At 43.5% G+C, this 14,118-nt stretch overlaps 2 protein-coding genes across 3 annotated transcripts; both read left to right on the forward strand.

Annotated features, from left to right (window-relative positions):
- Positions 1–705: 705 nt before the first annotated feature.
- Positions 706–6,576, forward strand: ankrd46b (ankyrin repeat domain 46b). Its single transcript, XM_046380344.1, has 4 exons — positions 706–862; positions 2,253–2,595; positions 4,305–4,463; positions 5,450–6,576. Exons 2-4 carry the CDS (start codon positions 2,285–2,287, stop codon positions 5,664–5,666), a joined length of 687 nt encoding a protein of 228 aa, XP_046236300.1. The 5' UTR covers positions 706–862; positions 2,253–2,284; the 3' UTR covers positions 5,667–6,576.
- Positions 6,577–6,813: 237 nt separating this feature from the next.
- Positions 6,814–8,637, forward strand: LOC124054390. 2 transcript variants are annotated; one of them, XM_046380343.1, is made up of 3 exons: positions 6,814–7,785; positions 7,857–7,952; positions 8,040–8,637. In XM_046380343.1, the coding sequence occupies exons 1-3, from the start codon at positions 7,125–7,127 to the stop codon at positions 8,066–8,068; spliced, it is 786 nt and encodes a 261-aa protein (XP_046236299.1). In that variant the 5' UTR covers positions 6,814–7,124; the 3' UTR covers positions 8,069–8,637. The 2 variants fall into 2 exon arrangements, with proteins under 2 accessions (XP_046236299.1, XP_046236298.1); XM_046380342.1 differs by having other exon boundaries at positions 6,836–7,952.
- Positions 8,638–14,118: the final 5,481 nt, after the last annotated feature.

The raw sequence follows: 14,118 nt of genomic DNA on the forward strand, positions 1-14,118 counted from the left end.
TCACTCAAAACTTTCATTTGACAGCTCAATAAGCTTTTAATAACTGGCTGATAACAACACATTGGCTGCTCTTTTTGTATGATGTGATGGCAAATTGTTTTCTCCATTAATTGATTGATTTGTTTTGTTTGTTTTTGTTTTTTAGTCCAACCAAGTCGACGCCTCAACATTATTACATCATTACAACATCATTACAAACACAACAAAATTATTCGAGTAATTCAAAGGAAAGCAGCAAATCCTCACATCTGTGAAGCTGGGATCTTAAAGCAGTCACTTGAGTTGTACTTGTATTAAGTGTTGGGTTGTATAATCTCTAACAACACGTCGTATTTCATTAACTGTTCATGTGTTCTGTGTGTAGAATGTAAAGTCACTTAAAGCTGTCAGCACATGTAGTGAAGTACAACATGAAGATGAGATGTAGTGTGTCTTTCTTAGTGAAAATGGCGTACTTCAGTAGGTAATTAATAATATCCTGAATATTTTCAATATAGTCAATGCAAAAAGATTGAAGTCAAATGTTCATGTAAACCTTGAAGTGGAAAAGGAGGGAACCACCAAGAGGAGAAGCAGAAAGGACAGCACGCCATACTGTAATGTTATATATTATTATTATATTGTTACACGTTAAATCACACACTGATTTGATCTGGAGGAATTAACTGCAGTTAATTAAATGAGTCTTCACTTCATGGAATGCATGCGTGCAATGAAGGCCGATGGGCGCTAGATGGCGGTAGAAGCTGTAACATTACCCACAAAAAAAACAGGAAGCCCACGAAGACAAGACAGCACAGCTTGTTAGCTTGAAGGAAAACTAAGTTACATTTTTTTCTTCTGATTTTGGATATATCAACAGGTGATTGACGTAACTGATAGCTCGCGAAGCGCATAAAACACGAGTTTAGTCGATGTGCATGTGTCTACACTTGTTAAACCTATGTATAAAACGTTAGCTTGGACGCTAACCCTTAGCTTTGCTAGCTTCTCTGCTAGCGTCGTCGTCCCCTTCCAGCCGTTCATCCTTTCATGATATGTGAAGTCTTGGCACGTAAAGAGTGGGATAACTAGTGAAGATAGATGTGTAATAATGAATTAATGCCGCTGCCATCTCCGTAATCATCAGCTAGATGATGCTACAGTTAGCCCGTTCAGCTACAGTTAGCTAAGCTGCGCTAGCATCGCCTGAAAGAAATTTCTAGAAAAAAAATTGCGTAATTTGTTCTGGTAATAAAGAACAGTTATGTTTCACGCGTTAGACGTTGACGTGTGTGTGTGTGTGTGTGTAAACGTGATGTGTTTCGAGGTGACATGACGTATGATATCTAAAGCTAAAACTTAAAAACCAGGTTTAATTTTGCCCACTAAATTACTGTACATAATGAACAGATGGGACAGATACATAGATGGATACTTCATTGATCCCGAGGGAAATTCAAGCACCAGTAGCCCATCACAGCAGTGTAGGTTAGTCAAAAGTAAGCAAACAAACAACCCTAACTGTTAGTGGGAACAATAGAAAAATAGACTAAAACATACTAAATAAACTAACATATGCTACATAGATGGATGTTGAGTGTTGAATAGGAAAGGTGGCCGCTGTTGTGATAGATGCTAGCATATGCTAATTTAGTGTCAGTGTGAGGGCTTTACGCCTGCTTTTCGTACGGCGGTCAGGCCAACCTGCCGCTTGTGGCGCTGAGATCACTGCGTCATGACACCAAAATCCCCCGAGAAGAAATTGAGGGCTCATCCTCATAACAGCAGTAATCCTACAATAAGTTGCGGGCTTTGTGTCAGCTTACACCCACTGATTTACTGTGGAGGCTTTCGAGTGTGAAATCTGGTTTTGTTATCTCACTGTATGACTTTGTTGTGGGCTGTTTGTTGAGATTTCACTTCTTGGAGACGTGAGTCACTTGTCACTTGTCAACGCCTGATTGTCGTTGATCTTTGTGAGGATTTCCGGTCCGCGAGAGTGCGAGTGCTGCATGGAGTTCATGTTCAGACACCCCCTCTTAATAGAGTCTTACTGTGGCCTGCGCTTCCTGCCATCCCAGGCAGGCTTCATTTAAAACATTGTGTGTTACTGTGCTGTCTTCAGAGAGGCGGTCAGATATGCTTTAGATTGTTTTGAATGCTTTAACTTAATAAACTTCATCTGATCTAAACCCTGATGGAATGATCTCTGATATGCAGATTGTTTGTGACGCGTCTCTCCTGTTTCTCCTCTTGAATCGTGATTGCAGGTACGCTGGAATTTTCTGATACCCACTCGGACATGTCCTATGTCTTCATCAACGATTCGTCGCAGACCAACGTGCCTCTGCTGCAGGCCTGCATCGATGGAGACCTGCCTTTCGCCAAGAGGCTTCTCGAGACGGGATGCGACCCCAACATCCGTGACAACAGGGGCCGCACCGGCCTGCACCTAGCCGCCGCCCGGGGGAACGTGGACATATGCCGCCTCCTGCACAAGTTCGGGGCAGATCTGTTGGCGACTGATTATCAAGGAAACACGGCGCTGCATCTGTGCGGCCACGTGGATACGATACAGTTCCTGGTGTCCAACGGGCTGAAGATTGATATCTGGTAAGAAATGTCTGAAATTAATGATTTCAGCTGGTAAAGGTGGTGTTCAGGAAAGCTTAAGCTTCTTCACTGTTTATTCTCCCATGTGTGAACAGTCTGACCTGAGCTAAGCTGCATCCCCAGCCTCTTTGTTGTCTTACACCAGTGACTTTTTACCTCTTAAGTCACCACATGATGGTGGACAAAGATATTTTCATGCAGTGCATTTTGAACTTAAACGCCACATTAAATGCTGTTTCACTGCACCGCTACACATGCTTTAGTGTCGCTGGTGGTGAATGGGTGTTAATGAGTTCTTCCACAGTGAGAAAGCTTTCATACCATCCACTTTGTAGGACAGACTTTCTAACCTTTAATCACATCAGTGTGTTTCCACTCAGTGTGGACAGCAGCTGTGCTGTGGCTTGTTCTGATGTCATCACTTGATCTCCAGTTTCACTGTGTGTCTTCAAGTGTTTCATGTCGTTCACGTGCAGCATGACACGTACAGGAAAGGTCTGTAACAGTCAATTTTTAGGAAAAAAACAATTCATTTTGTCTCCCTCCTCTCACATATGAGGGTTTTATGTCTCTAAATACATGACAGTAAGCTTAATGTGGCAAATGAGCTCCCAGTGGGTTTGTGGTTTGTTGTGGCAATGAGTCACATAAAGCAGATGAAGGACGTCCACTGCCTCACCAAGTCAGTTTCCACATGCTTTGAAATAAGCAGTGAGCTGCAGACAGCAAGTTGTGACAGTTGTCTGTGGTACTTCAGGATAAATAAAGTGAACAAATTAATTCTTTTAATGTTTATGTTTCAAGGACCTCTTTTATCTTTGGGCATCTTGGCAGGGCTCAGACTAACTATTTTTACTAGGGGCACAGTGGCCCCTAACTGAAAATTTTAGGAGCCCTACCAAAGATTTTAGGAATGCACATGTTAAAACAACAGGCAATGCAAATATTCACATTTCTGTTTATTTCCAGTGTTACTAATAAATAATCTGATAATAAAAGCAGGGGTTACCATTAGCCGTTTTAAATTCAGTGATACATTTTATTGTGAACCACAGCACCAACATAAAAATAGCATATAAAGAGCACTAGAAAATATCTTTACATTCAAAAATCATGTCTTTGTTCAGACTATGTTGTTTGTGTTCAAAAATGTAAAAAAATAAAAGTAAGTTCTGTTTACCTGTTTTTTCTTTGAAGCTCGACTTGATCTTTAAATTTCGTGCAATTTAAAAGAAATGAAAAACGCTGTGTTAAACTTCGTTATTACTTGGGTCTGCTCTGCGCTGTGATCAGCAGTCTCTCGCCTTGCAAAGCCTTCTGGGACAGGCGCCATCTGGTTTTCATTCACTCAGAAGGGAACACAAATTTACCACAGTACCATCAAAGTAGACTTAACATGTGTTTGAGGTGGAGCTTTTAACTCTCAGTGCTGCGTAGTTTAATAAGACATCATATTTAATATCGTGTTGTTTTCAGTCAGAAAGTGCTCTGACCTGAGATCAGGTGATGGTTACTGCTGCAGGATGTCACCACAGGCTGACACGTGTACGTTACTTTCTGACTCGAAGAGGAGAAACAGGAGTACACAAGTAACCCTGCAAGCCATCAGACCGATCAGATAACAACATGCTGACAGGACAGGTTGGTTGGTGGTTTCATTGTCGACTGTCAGCGGGTCTTACGGTTCTGTTTTCCCCCCACACCACCAGCAACCACAACGGCTCCACTCCTCTGGTGCTGGCCAAGAGACGCGGCGTCAACAAGGACGCCATTCGTCTGCTGGAAGGCCTGGAGGAGCAGGAGGTGAAAGGCTTCAACAGAGGGCCCCACTCCAAACTGGAGAGCATGCAGATGGCCGACAGCGAGAGGTAAGCGCTTCCTGTTCCGCAGCAACAAGGGTGGAGGCGTGCAGACGTGTCCGTGACGTGTCAGCTTCTTGTGTGTTAATGTGATAAGAATCTCTGGTTTTTCTGGGTCCAGGACACACACAGGACCCACCCCAGTGTGGGTCCTGTGTGTGTCCTGATTTATGCAGGGCTTCTGCAGTTGCAAAGAAACCAGAGAGGCAGGAGAACTGATGAGACTGAAAACTTTACAGCAGACAGTAGTGAGGAAACAAAATGAACATTCACATTCCTTCACATAGCTGAAGGCGACAGAAATGCACACAGAACATTAAAAACCAAACTTCTCAGTAATCCAGCAGACTGAGATATCAGTTGTGTTTCTGTGGTTTGAGGTTTGGGACAGTTTGTGTCACCAGCTTTGTCTTTCTGCTCCCTGATGTTCACGTAACAGCAGAGGATGGAAACGTACCCAAACTGTTTGGGTGATGAAGTCATTTGGTCCGGTTCAGTCTGGTCTGGTCAGGTCTGGTCTGGTCCAGTCCTGTAGATCTAAGGAAGGAACAGTAAAAAAAAAAAAGAAAAGAGAGGAATGTTTCAGTGCATGTGGGTATGTGAATATATTGTTGTTTGTTTGTAATAAAAAGGACAGGAACTGAGAAACGTGTCGGCTCAAAATAGTCCAGAAGGAGGTTCATTAGTTTTCACCCTGAGCTTCCTGAATGCAGTCTGGGAAGCTGAGTAGTGAAAGCTAACAAGTGTGGTCATTTCTGAACCTGAAGCCAGTTCAACAACAGAGAAATGAGTCAACTTGTGTCTGCGTATGTTTTGGCAAGGCCACGATATCACACCAGTCTTCAACAGTTCATGAGGAAGTTATTTTTCATGTCACTACTGTCTATAAACTGTTTCCTGTGTGAACTGATTTCCACTGCGCTCCTTAATTTCTCCGTGAGGAAAACGTTAGCACTGAGCCCTGCCGGGTTTTCCTTCTTGTCTGTCCGTCTCAGTGCCATGGAGAGCCACTCTTTACTCAACCCCAACCTGCAGAGCAGCGAGGGCGTCCTGTCGAGCTTCAGGACCACTTGGCAGGAGTTTGTGGAGGATCTGGGCTTCTGGAGGGTCCTGCTCCTGCTGCTGGTCATCGCTCTCCTCTCCCTGGGGATCGCCTACTACGTCAGCGGGGTCCTGCCTTTCTCCACCAGCCAGCTGGAGCTCGTGCACTGAGGAGGCGACGAACAAGCATGGCATCATAACATACACATATATAAACAAGTGAAGTTCTGCTCGGAGCTGTTTGTACCACAACACGTCCAGATTTTTGTTTATTTGCAGCCCAGGTCCCATCTTTTTCTTTGTTGTCACGATAGGGAAACATCATAATGTGTGATTAGCAAAAATAATATATTGCTAAGAAGAAGTGATGCAGAAGAGCAAAAGTCGGCTCCTCCTTTAGAAAACCGACTTGCAGGCTTGAGTTGATTCATAGAAGGACCTGAAAGTGTCAACTCATTCGGGGACTGAAAAAGTTGTTTCAGTGTTGTGATGGCGTCCCCTGAAAGGTGAAATGACAGGATGTGACACGTCAGTGAGATAATATTATAGCAGCACATTTCCTTATTTCCATAGCCTCTGTTACAAGCTGTATATCGCCAGTATTTTTGTACCTTTCATTTGCTTCCTTATCTGATCTTTCAGTTGTGTTATTTATCAAATATCTTCTGTGATAATTTCCCTGTTTTGCTGTACGTTTTGTCAGTCCTGCACCCACACCTGTCGTGTAATCCCTCATCATCATCATCATCATCTTATCCTGTCTGCTTTCTCCTCTCACTCTGTGCAGGATTGTTGTATCGCCTGCTTTCGTATTGATTATTAGCGAAGCACCTTGACTGTGTGCCTTTTGACAGAAAGCGTCCATGTTGATGAAGACATTCCCGCCTGAAGCATGCAGCTTTGTTGCTTTCAGATATCTGAACTGTGGGATTATTATGCTATTAACGATTGTTGTTTTGTTGTATGTCTATTTTTACCTTTGTAAACCATGTAGATTTAATTTGTTGTTGTTGTTTCCACTGTTTATTTTCCGTGTACAGTAGCACATTTGGAATAAATCCTTATTTAATGTGAAAACTGATTAAAGTAATGAGTGTGTGTGAGATTCTAACAACAACAACAACGTTGTCTGCTCATCGCTGCGTTAACACACACAGAAACTCTCCGAAAGAGCCCGGTTTCTCCTGAACGCTTTGTGCGTGTGCGCGCGCATGCGTGCACTTTGCTCCTGAAGAAAACAGTAGTTGAAACTGTAATGAAGAAGTGTCTTCACTTGCTGGCTGATTTGTGGGTGTGAATCTGCGGTGGAGCCGCACTGCATCGCACTCTTTAACGCAGCGGAGTAAAGTAAAGCACGACGTGTTCAAAATCTTTTTATTGAGGTTTTCAACAGTTTTCAGGTTTGGGCAGACAAATACACAATACACCACCAAATGTCATTTAAATAAAGAGAAAAGGTCATCACCTGGAGTAGGTTTAATGCACCACATCTTAAGAAAGATTAAAGATGAAGCTCTTTAAACACACTTTGGAAATATCCAAAGATATTCACGGATTCACCGCAGTAGTTCCGCTATTAAGAACAATCTGTGGTGACTTCCTGTCCCGCAGTGCGTGCGTGCAGCCACCATGAACCTCCAGGACAATCTGAACAGCAGAAAAGTTCGCCCCTACGTCACAGGGGCGAGTGGGGGGGGGTCAAGCCAGCCTGGGCAACCAGCGAGGCTTCTCACACGTTCACGGTTCAAGACGGAAACCAGAAAGATGGCGCGATTCTCATCGACTCCTATTTTCTTATTTGTCTTAGTAGGACTGTGGGGCCGTGGAGAAAATCTGCACCTAATTGTGGGCGATCCGGTTCAGTTTCCTGACAAGTGTGTGCCAGGCGAGTCGGCTGAACTTTACCGTGTGGAGCCCGAGGGAGTCCGGCCGGTGGCTCAACGTGAGCAGGGTGTTTGTAAACCGGTCGACGATTACAAAGACAGGATGAATGAAAACTCTTGCTTTGCCTTCAGCCGCTCACTTTTCTCCGATGCCGGACTTTACGAGATAAGCTGCGGCGGCCAAACGCATCGGGTCCAGCTGGATGTGGTGTTCGGCTCTGAGGTATCCGTCACTGAAGGAGAGCCGCTCACAGTGCCGTGCTACAAGACCTGCAAACAGGTGGACTTTGTGCTGTGGGAGAAACATGGACGAGTGGTGGTGAATCACAGTCTGGCTACAGGACGGACCACATACGGAACCGGCTTCGAGGGGAACGTGCGGCTGGCACCTGGTGGCGTTAAAGAAGGTAACTGGTCCCTGATGTTCGCTCGGGCTCGCCTGGAGGATGAAGGCGATTACTTTTGCTCTTTCCTCAAGGGGGGCGTGACAGAAGACAGGGGGGACCCTGCAGCCGCGAGGGTCAAGGTGACCAAGAGAGACCGGGGACAGGAGACCAGCCGCCTAACGCCGGATGTAAGTACCTCACACTGTCAGATGGAGTGAGAGTCACGTGATTGATGTCGCAGGTTTAACTTTGATCTTCTTTCTTCCCACGTTTAGACGACACATCGCGTCACCGACGGGAGTAAAGATGGTTTGATTGCTGCCGTCGCCACATTAGCTGTGGGGCTTCTTTTTCTTCTTCTTTTTTAAGCTATTGTATGGCTTTGTTGAAAGCTCCTCTGCAGGCAGGGAGGCGGGGGGCCTTCAGTAGCGGGCCTTTCTGGCTGCTGGTGCAAGATGGCTGGATAAAAGGTTACTGTCGGTCATATGACAGAAATGACGTCCGTATCGCTATGCAGAGAGCAGCTCTGATGCCGAATAGCTTCTGATTTTTATATTTATTCAAAATTTTAGCATTAAAGTAAGTTTGTACCCTCGTGCCCAACTCATGAAATGATCATTTTAACAGTCCTTCACCTCACAGTCAGGGGTCATACTGCACATGCTGACTTGTTACTGTACTTTAAGCTGTGATACTGTGAGCCAAAGTGGACTGAATGTGACTTTGTTATTAATATGAAATATATTGATTGTGTGTCAATAGTCTTTTTTCTGTTATGATTCACATCAAGACTTGCTGCCTCAATCTGATGACACTTTTTTATGACTTAAAGATAAATAAATCTGTAATAAAGAAAGAAATGGGAAAAATCTCACTCAAAAATAGTGACTTTATTTGTCAGTAATTTGTCAAAGTTGTTTTTTACACACACCGAATTTCTTCACACACGGGACCAGCGGCTGCTTTTTCCTGACGTCGGGGTGTGGTCTTGTTCTTGCGATTTCTTTGCCACAAACACAACTCATGGGTTTGGCCTGTTGTATCGCAGGGGCGGGGACGGTCTCAGGATCCACACCCTGACTCTTCTGCTGACCAATCATACACCACCTGTTGTCTGAAAGGGGGGCAGAGGCGGTTTTTGCTACGGGCAATGTGGGCGACCGCCCAGAGCGCAATCTATCAAAAAAAAAAAGCGGATCCGAAAAGAAGACCAACGCCAGAAGTCAGACGATCAAGAACGGGGGGCAGCGTCAAAATGGTGTTTCTGCTCCGCCCCTGTGTGTGTGTGTGTGTGTGTGTGCGTGTGTGTGTGATCAATCTATCTGCATGCGGACGGAGCGTGGCGTGACGTCACCCGCAGGCAGAATCACTTATAATGAAGGTGGTGTGCTCATAAAATTAATATAGACCCCTGGTAGATACATGAAATTCATTGGGTTATGTGAAGAAAAATAAAATCAAATATAATTAAATAAAAAATAATTTGAATTAAAAAAAAAAACACAGGAATCTGTGCATGCGTCAATTTGTTTACATCACGTCAATCTTGACTGGGTGTTTGACGGACGGTCAAGTTATTAGAGTCAAGGGCGTGATGGAAAAACTACGACCAAAGAAACCCTCAGGTGCTCAGTTCAGAAAGAGAAGGAAAGAAGAGGAGGACAAACGAGCAAAAGATAAAGGTATGCAGGTCTCTATGAGTGACGTTAATTGTGCATGTAGGCTAATTTAACAGTAGCCTATACGCTATTTATCGGTTAGCCTCTTGCTACCATGTTGATGTTACTTAGCCAGAGAAAAGGACTGTATTTGGTTTTTAGTTTTGCTGAACTAGTAACAACTATTAGAATCTGAGGTTTCATGTCATGCAATTAATTTCAGCCATAGGATAGTTTGTGTTTGCAACACAACAAGTGCAAATTCATAGGGATTTGGTAACTGTGGAGTTTTTAATGCCATATGTGGGTCTATGCTACTAACTTCTAATATACATTGACTTGACAGTTTGTAAGCTATGTGATATAACTTTTTGAATAATTTGTAGAGTCTTATGTGTAGTTAATAGAATGTTAATAAATGATAATAAATTGCGCATCAGTGTGGTTTATTTTAATTGGGTAACTGCTGATGCATGTTGTGTGATCTAACTTACTTTATATGTTAATTGTAAATTCAGGGGCACTTCTGTTTGGAGTGCTCTCTAATTTCCAAAACCTCTCAGACAATGAGCTGCAAAAAGAATGTGAGACCCTGCAAACTACACTGTGCTTTAAGGGACACTCAGATGTGGATGGCAGAGAGCTTGTGCAGGAGCTGAAGAACTTGCCTGTCCTCCCATCAAAGTCCATGACTCTGCTTGAGCTGCTGACTTTCATCCATGAGAAAGAGCTCACAGAAATCTACTCCAATCTTTGGACTGCACTCAGAATTGGTCTGACCCTGGGGGGGGGGCGATTGAGTGTTCGCCCAGGGTGTAAAAGTAGCCAGGACCGCCTCTGATGGGGGGGGCACTTACTCCAGAAGAGGTTTGGACCCCGCAGAAGCGCATGGGTCTGAGGTGGAGAGGGTGGACAGTTAATACCTCGGTGTGACCATCACACGGGACCTGTCCTGGTCACTTTTAGGTTTTAAATGCATAAAAGTACTGCATAAAGTTGTTGATTGCATCAAGGCTTTTTGACTTTGTCAGGAATCTCTATTTAAACAAAATAAAATAAAAAAATTTTTTTTTACAAAATTATAATTTCACTGTGGATGCACATCCACATGTGACAAATAAAGAATTCAGATTCTGATAAAATGCTCTGGTGAAAATTATGACCTTTGCGTTGTTAGGGTCAATTTTGACCCAGTTATAATATACGATTATAAAACAATAATGAGTGCCAAAACTGAAATCATAAGCACACTATCAGCTAACAGCCCACAGCCAGCTCCTTCTCCAACCACTTGAACTTCAATTAAAGGCTTCTCTTTTTGCCTGTTTGACAAAATAAATACAGACAGATCAGAACTTCTCAGGAGGAAACTCACCATGGTGGGCACAATAAAAAAAAAAAAACCTGAGCTGCACCCTGAAATGTTGCAGGTGAAGGACAGGGCTCCACCTTCCTCAAAGTTTGTTTTTACAGACACCACCACTGCTGTTTCATGCTTTCCAAAAAAACGACAGATGTGATACTGATGTCCACTCTTCACAAAGATGCAGCTGTGTCATCAGGAAGTGACAAAAAGCCCATAATCATTCGGGACTGTAACAAAAACAAAGGAGGAGTGGACAACCTGGACAAGCTGACTGCCACCTACACTTGACCAGGCGATGGCCTATGGTTGTGTTTTACAACATCCTCGATGTGTCTGCATTGTACATCAATTTGTGTCGTGGACCCACATTCACTAAGGGTGGAACTCAACCAAAAAAAACAAGCAGAGAATGTTTCTTGAGTAGGTAGGAAGTTCCCTTGTCAAGGCACACATTGAGCGAAGCCTTGGTCAGACAGCTGCAGAGCACACCAGGCACCCCGTCCACACCCGCAGCAACACGAAGAGCATCAGCGCCAGCATCCTCCTCAGCCAGCCCTGCCTCAACATCAACCGCAACAGTCACAGCCACAACCCCAGAGAGACCACCTGATGGTAAAGAAAAAGGTGTGAGGTCTGCCCCAGCAATAAGGACAGAAAGACAAACACATTGTGCTGCAAAAAATATCTCTGCAGAGAACACACTGAAAGTGCCACTTTTTGCCACACGATTGATTTGCTTGAATGGTTGTTGTTTGTTTGACCTTGCAAATCTACATTTTGTATTATTACTAGTTCTGCTTTTCATTTTGTATTTGTATTAAAGTTCTATTTTTGGAAAAAACAAAGACTTGTTTTTTGCCTTTTTCTCTGACCCGTAACACCATGGATGTTACTATAGTTAATAATGTTAAAATTATTATTATTATTATTTTAACAATTAAGAGATGTGTTCTAATCCCCCTCAGTAATAGTCAGGTAACATAAAACTTTTTATTTATTTATATAATTCTCTTGAGTTTCATTTGTCAATTTTTTTTATATTGAAAACAAGGGGCATGCTGTGAAAAGAAAGGCCCAGGGGGCCACAAGAAAAATATTAAAACCAATCTTTTCATGGATAAGGAAGCCTAACAAGGTAACCAAGAGGTAAGAAACAAATGGGTTTATAAATAATTGTTTTTAGGGTATTGTATGGCTGATTTAAGACACGGGTCAAAACCGACCCGTTCGTGGACATGGTCTACAGAAAGGGCCAGAGCCGCCTCTACTTTCTGAGGCGGCTGAGGTCCTTCAGCATCTACAGGACGATGCTGAGGATGTTCTATGAGTCGGTGGTGTCCAGTGCCATCACATATGCTGTTGCCTGCTGGGGCAGCTGCCTGAGGGTGAGGGACACCAACAGACTCAATAGAATCATTAAGAAGGCCACCATGTTGTGGGAGAGGAACTGGACTCTCTGACAGTGGTGTCTGAGAGGAGGATGTTGTCCAAAATAAGGACTATACTGGACTTTCCCTCTCACCCTCTCCACAATGTGCTGATCAGCTACAGGAGCTCATTCAGCAAAAGACTCAGACTCCCATGATGCACCACAGAGCGACACAGGAAATCATTCCTGTCTGTCGCCATCAAACTGTTAAACTCAGCACTGTGACGGACACACTCACTTTATATATACAATGTATATATTGTTTTTACACATGTACATACCTGTATTTTTAAAATTTTTAAAAAATTTAACACATTGTAAATACCTGTACTTTGAGATTTTAGATTTATGTAAATACCGATACTAGATTTTTGATTTATACTTATCTTGTTTTGTTTATCCTATTTTTATACCTTTCACTTATATTTCTTGGTCGGGAATACTGCAAATGCAATGTCTGTGTGAAAAAGAATTTCCCTTCGGGGATAAATAAAGGAATTCTGATTCTGATTCTGATAACATCAGAGAAAGTAACAGAAAGCTAACACAAGAGGAAGGTTAATAGAGAATAGGATGGCTGGATCTGCTTAACCAGGAATCCTGCTGGAATGGCTAAAAATCCAGATAGCATCAAAAATAAACAAATGTGTGTGTGTGAGAGAGAGATTCTCTCGTGAGTCACCTCAGTCGACGAGCTAGTTCACGCAACGGAGGTCAAATCAGGACAAACTCATTGACTGCTGCGCTACTGAACATCTGTGAGATCTGAACCGTACATGGTGGGGGTGGGGTGGGGTGGTGAGGCACCGACTGCTGTCCTGAAAACTGGACAAACTTGTTTTCAAGAAATTAACAGTACTGTGCCACACTGTGGTAGTACTCAGGATGCTGTTAGACTGAGTGTGAGCGTAACAGTTATGCTTATGGGTGCAGTGTGTCTTTGGTCAACTCATCGGTCCCTCAGTGAGAGGCAGCCTGGTTTTGTTTTTCCTGGCAGGTTATGTAACTTCAGGGCGTGTCTCACAATCAGGCCAGGATGAGACCATCAGACCATCGCACCACCTTGACTCAAGTGCTGCCCCACTCCCCCAGGCACACACACATATGTATGGTTGTTTATTGACATTTTTATTGTTATGGTTTGGGACCGCGCTTCTCGTGGCATCCGCCCTGAACAGTTGGGCAGTCAGCTGTCTGCAAACATGCAGTTCAGTCCTCCCCTCGTACATGATTATCCACCATCAACCATCATTTACCCACTTCAAAACCCCACTCTCTCTCTGCCTTCTCATCACAGGCTCTGAACCACACACCAGTGTCTGAGCCTGACAACCCCGGAGCTGATACAGCTGTCATCTCTACCCACAGAATCCTAACAACTCGATTAAGGTCCCTCACTCTTCCAGCTCCTGTGCAAGATTTAGTCTTCAACATCAAGTCATTAAGTTAAGTAATAACAAGTCGTTTTTATCTCTTGATCTTGTTACCTCTAACAATGAAACAGCTGAAACATTCAGATAACCAAATCTGGTTATCTGAAGGGGACTGCATTGAGCCAGCTGGAGCTCGTGCTCGTGCTTAGTTTGTACCACAACACATCCAGATTTTTTTCTTTGTTGTCACGATAGGGAAACATCATAATGTGTGATTAGCAAAATATATTGCTAAGAAGAACTGATGCAGAAGAGCAAAAGTTGGCTCCTCCATTAGAAAAACAACTTGCAGGCTTGAGTTGATTCATAGAAGGACCTGAAAGTGTCAACTCATTCGGGGACTGAAAAAGTTGTTTCAGTGTTGTGATGGCGTCCCCTGAAAGGTGAAATGACAGGTTGAATAAAACTCTCTCCTAAACGCCACACGGGACTCTGTGCGTGTGCGCGCGCATGCGTGTACTGTGCTCC

The sequence above is a fragment of the Scatophagus argus genome, chromosome 23 (genome assembly GCF_020382885.2).
Source record: "Scatophagus argus isolate fScaArg1 chromosome 23, fScaArg1.pri, whole genome shotgun sequence".
Classification (NCBI taxonomy): domain Eukaryota; kingdom Metazoa; phylum Chordata; class Actinopteri; family Scatophagidae; genus Scatophagus; species Scatophagus argus.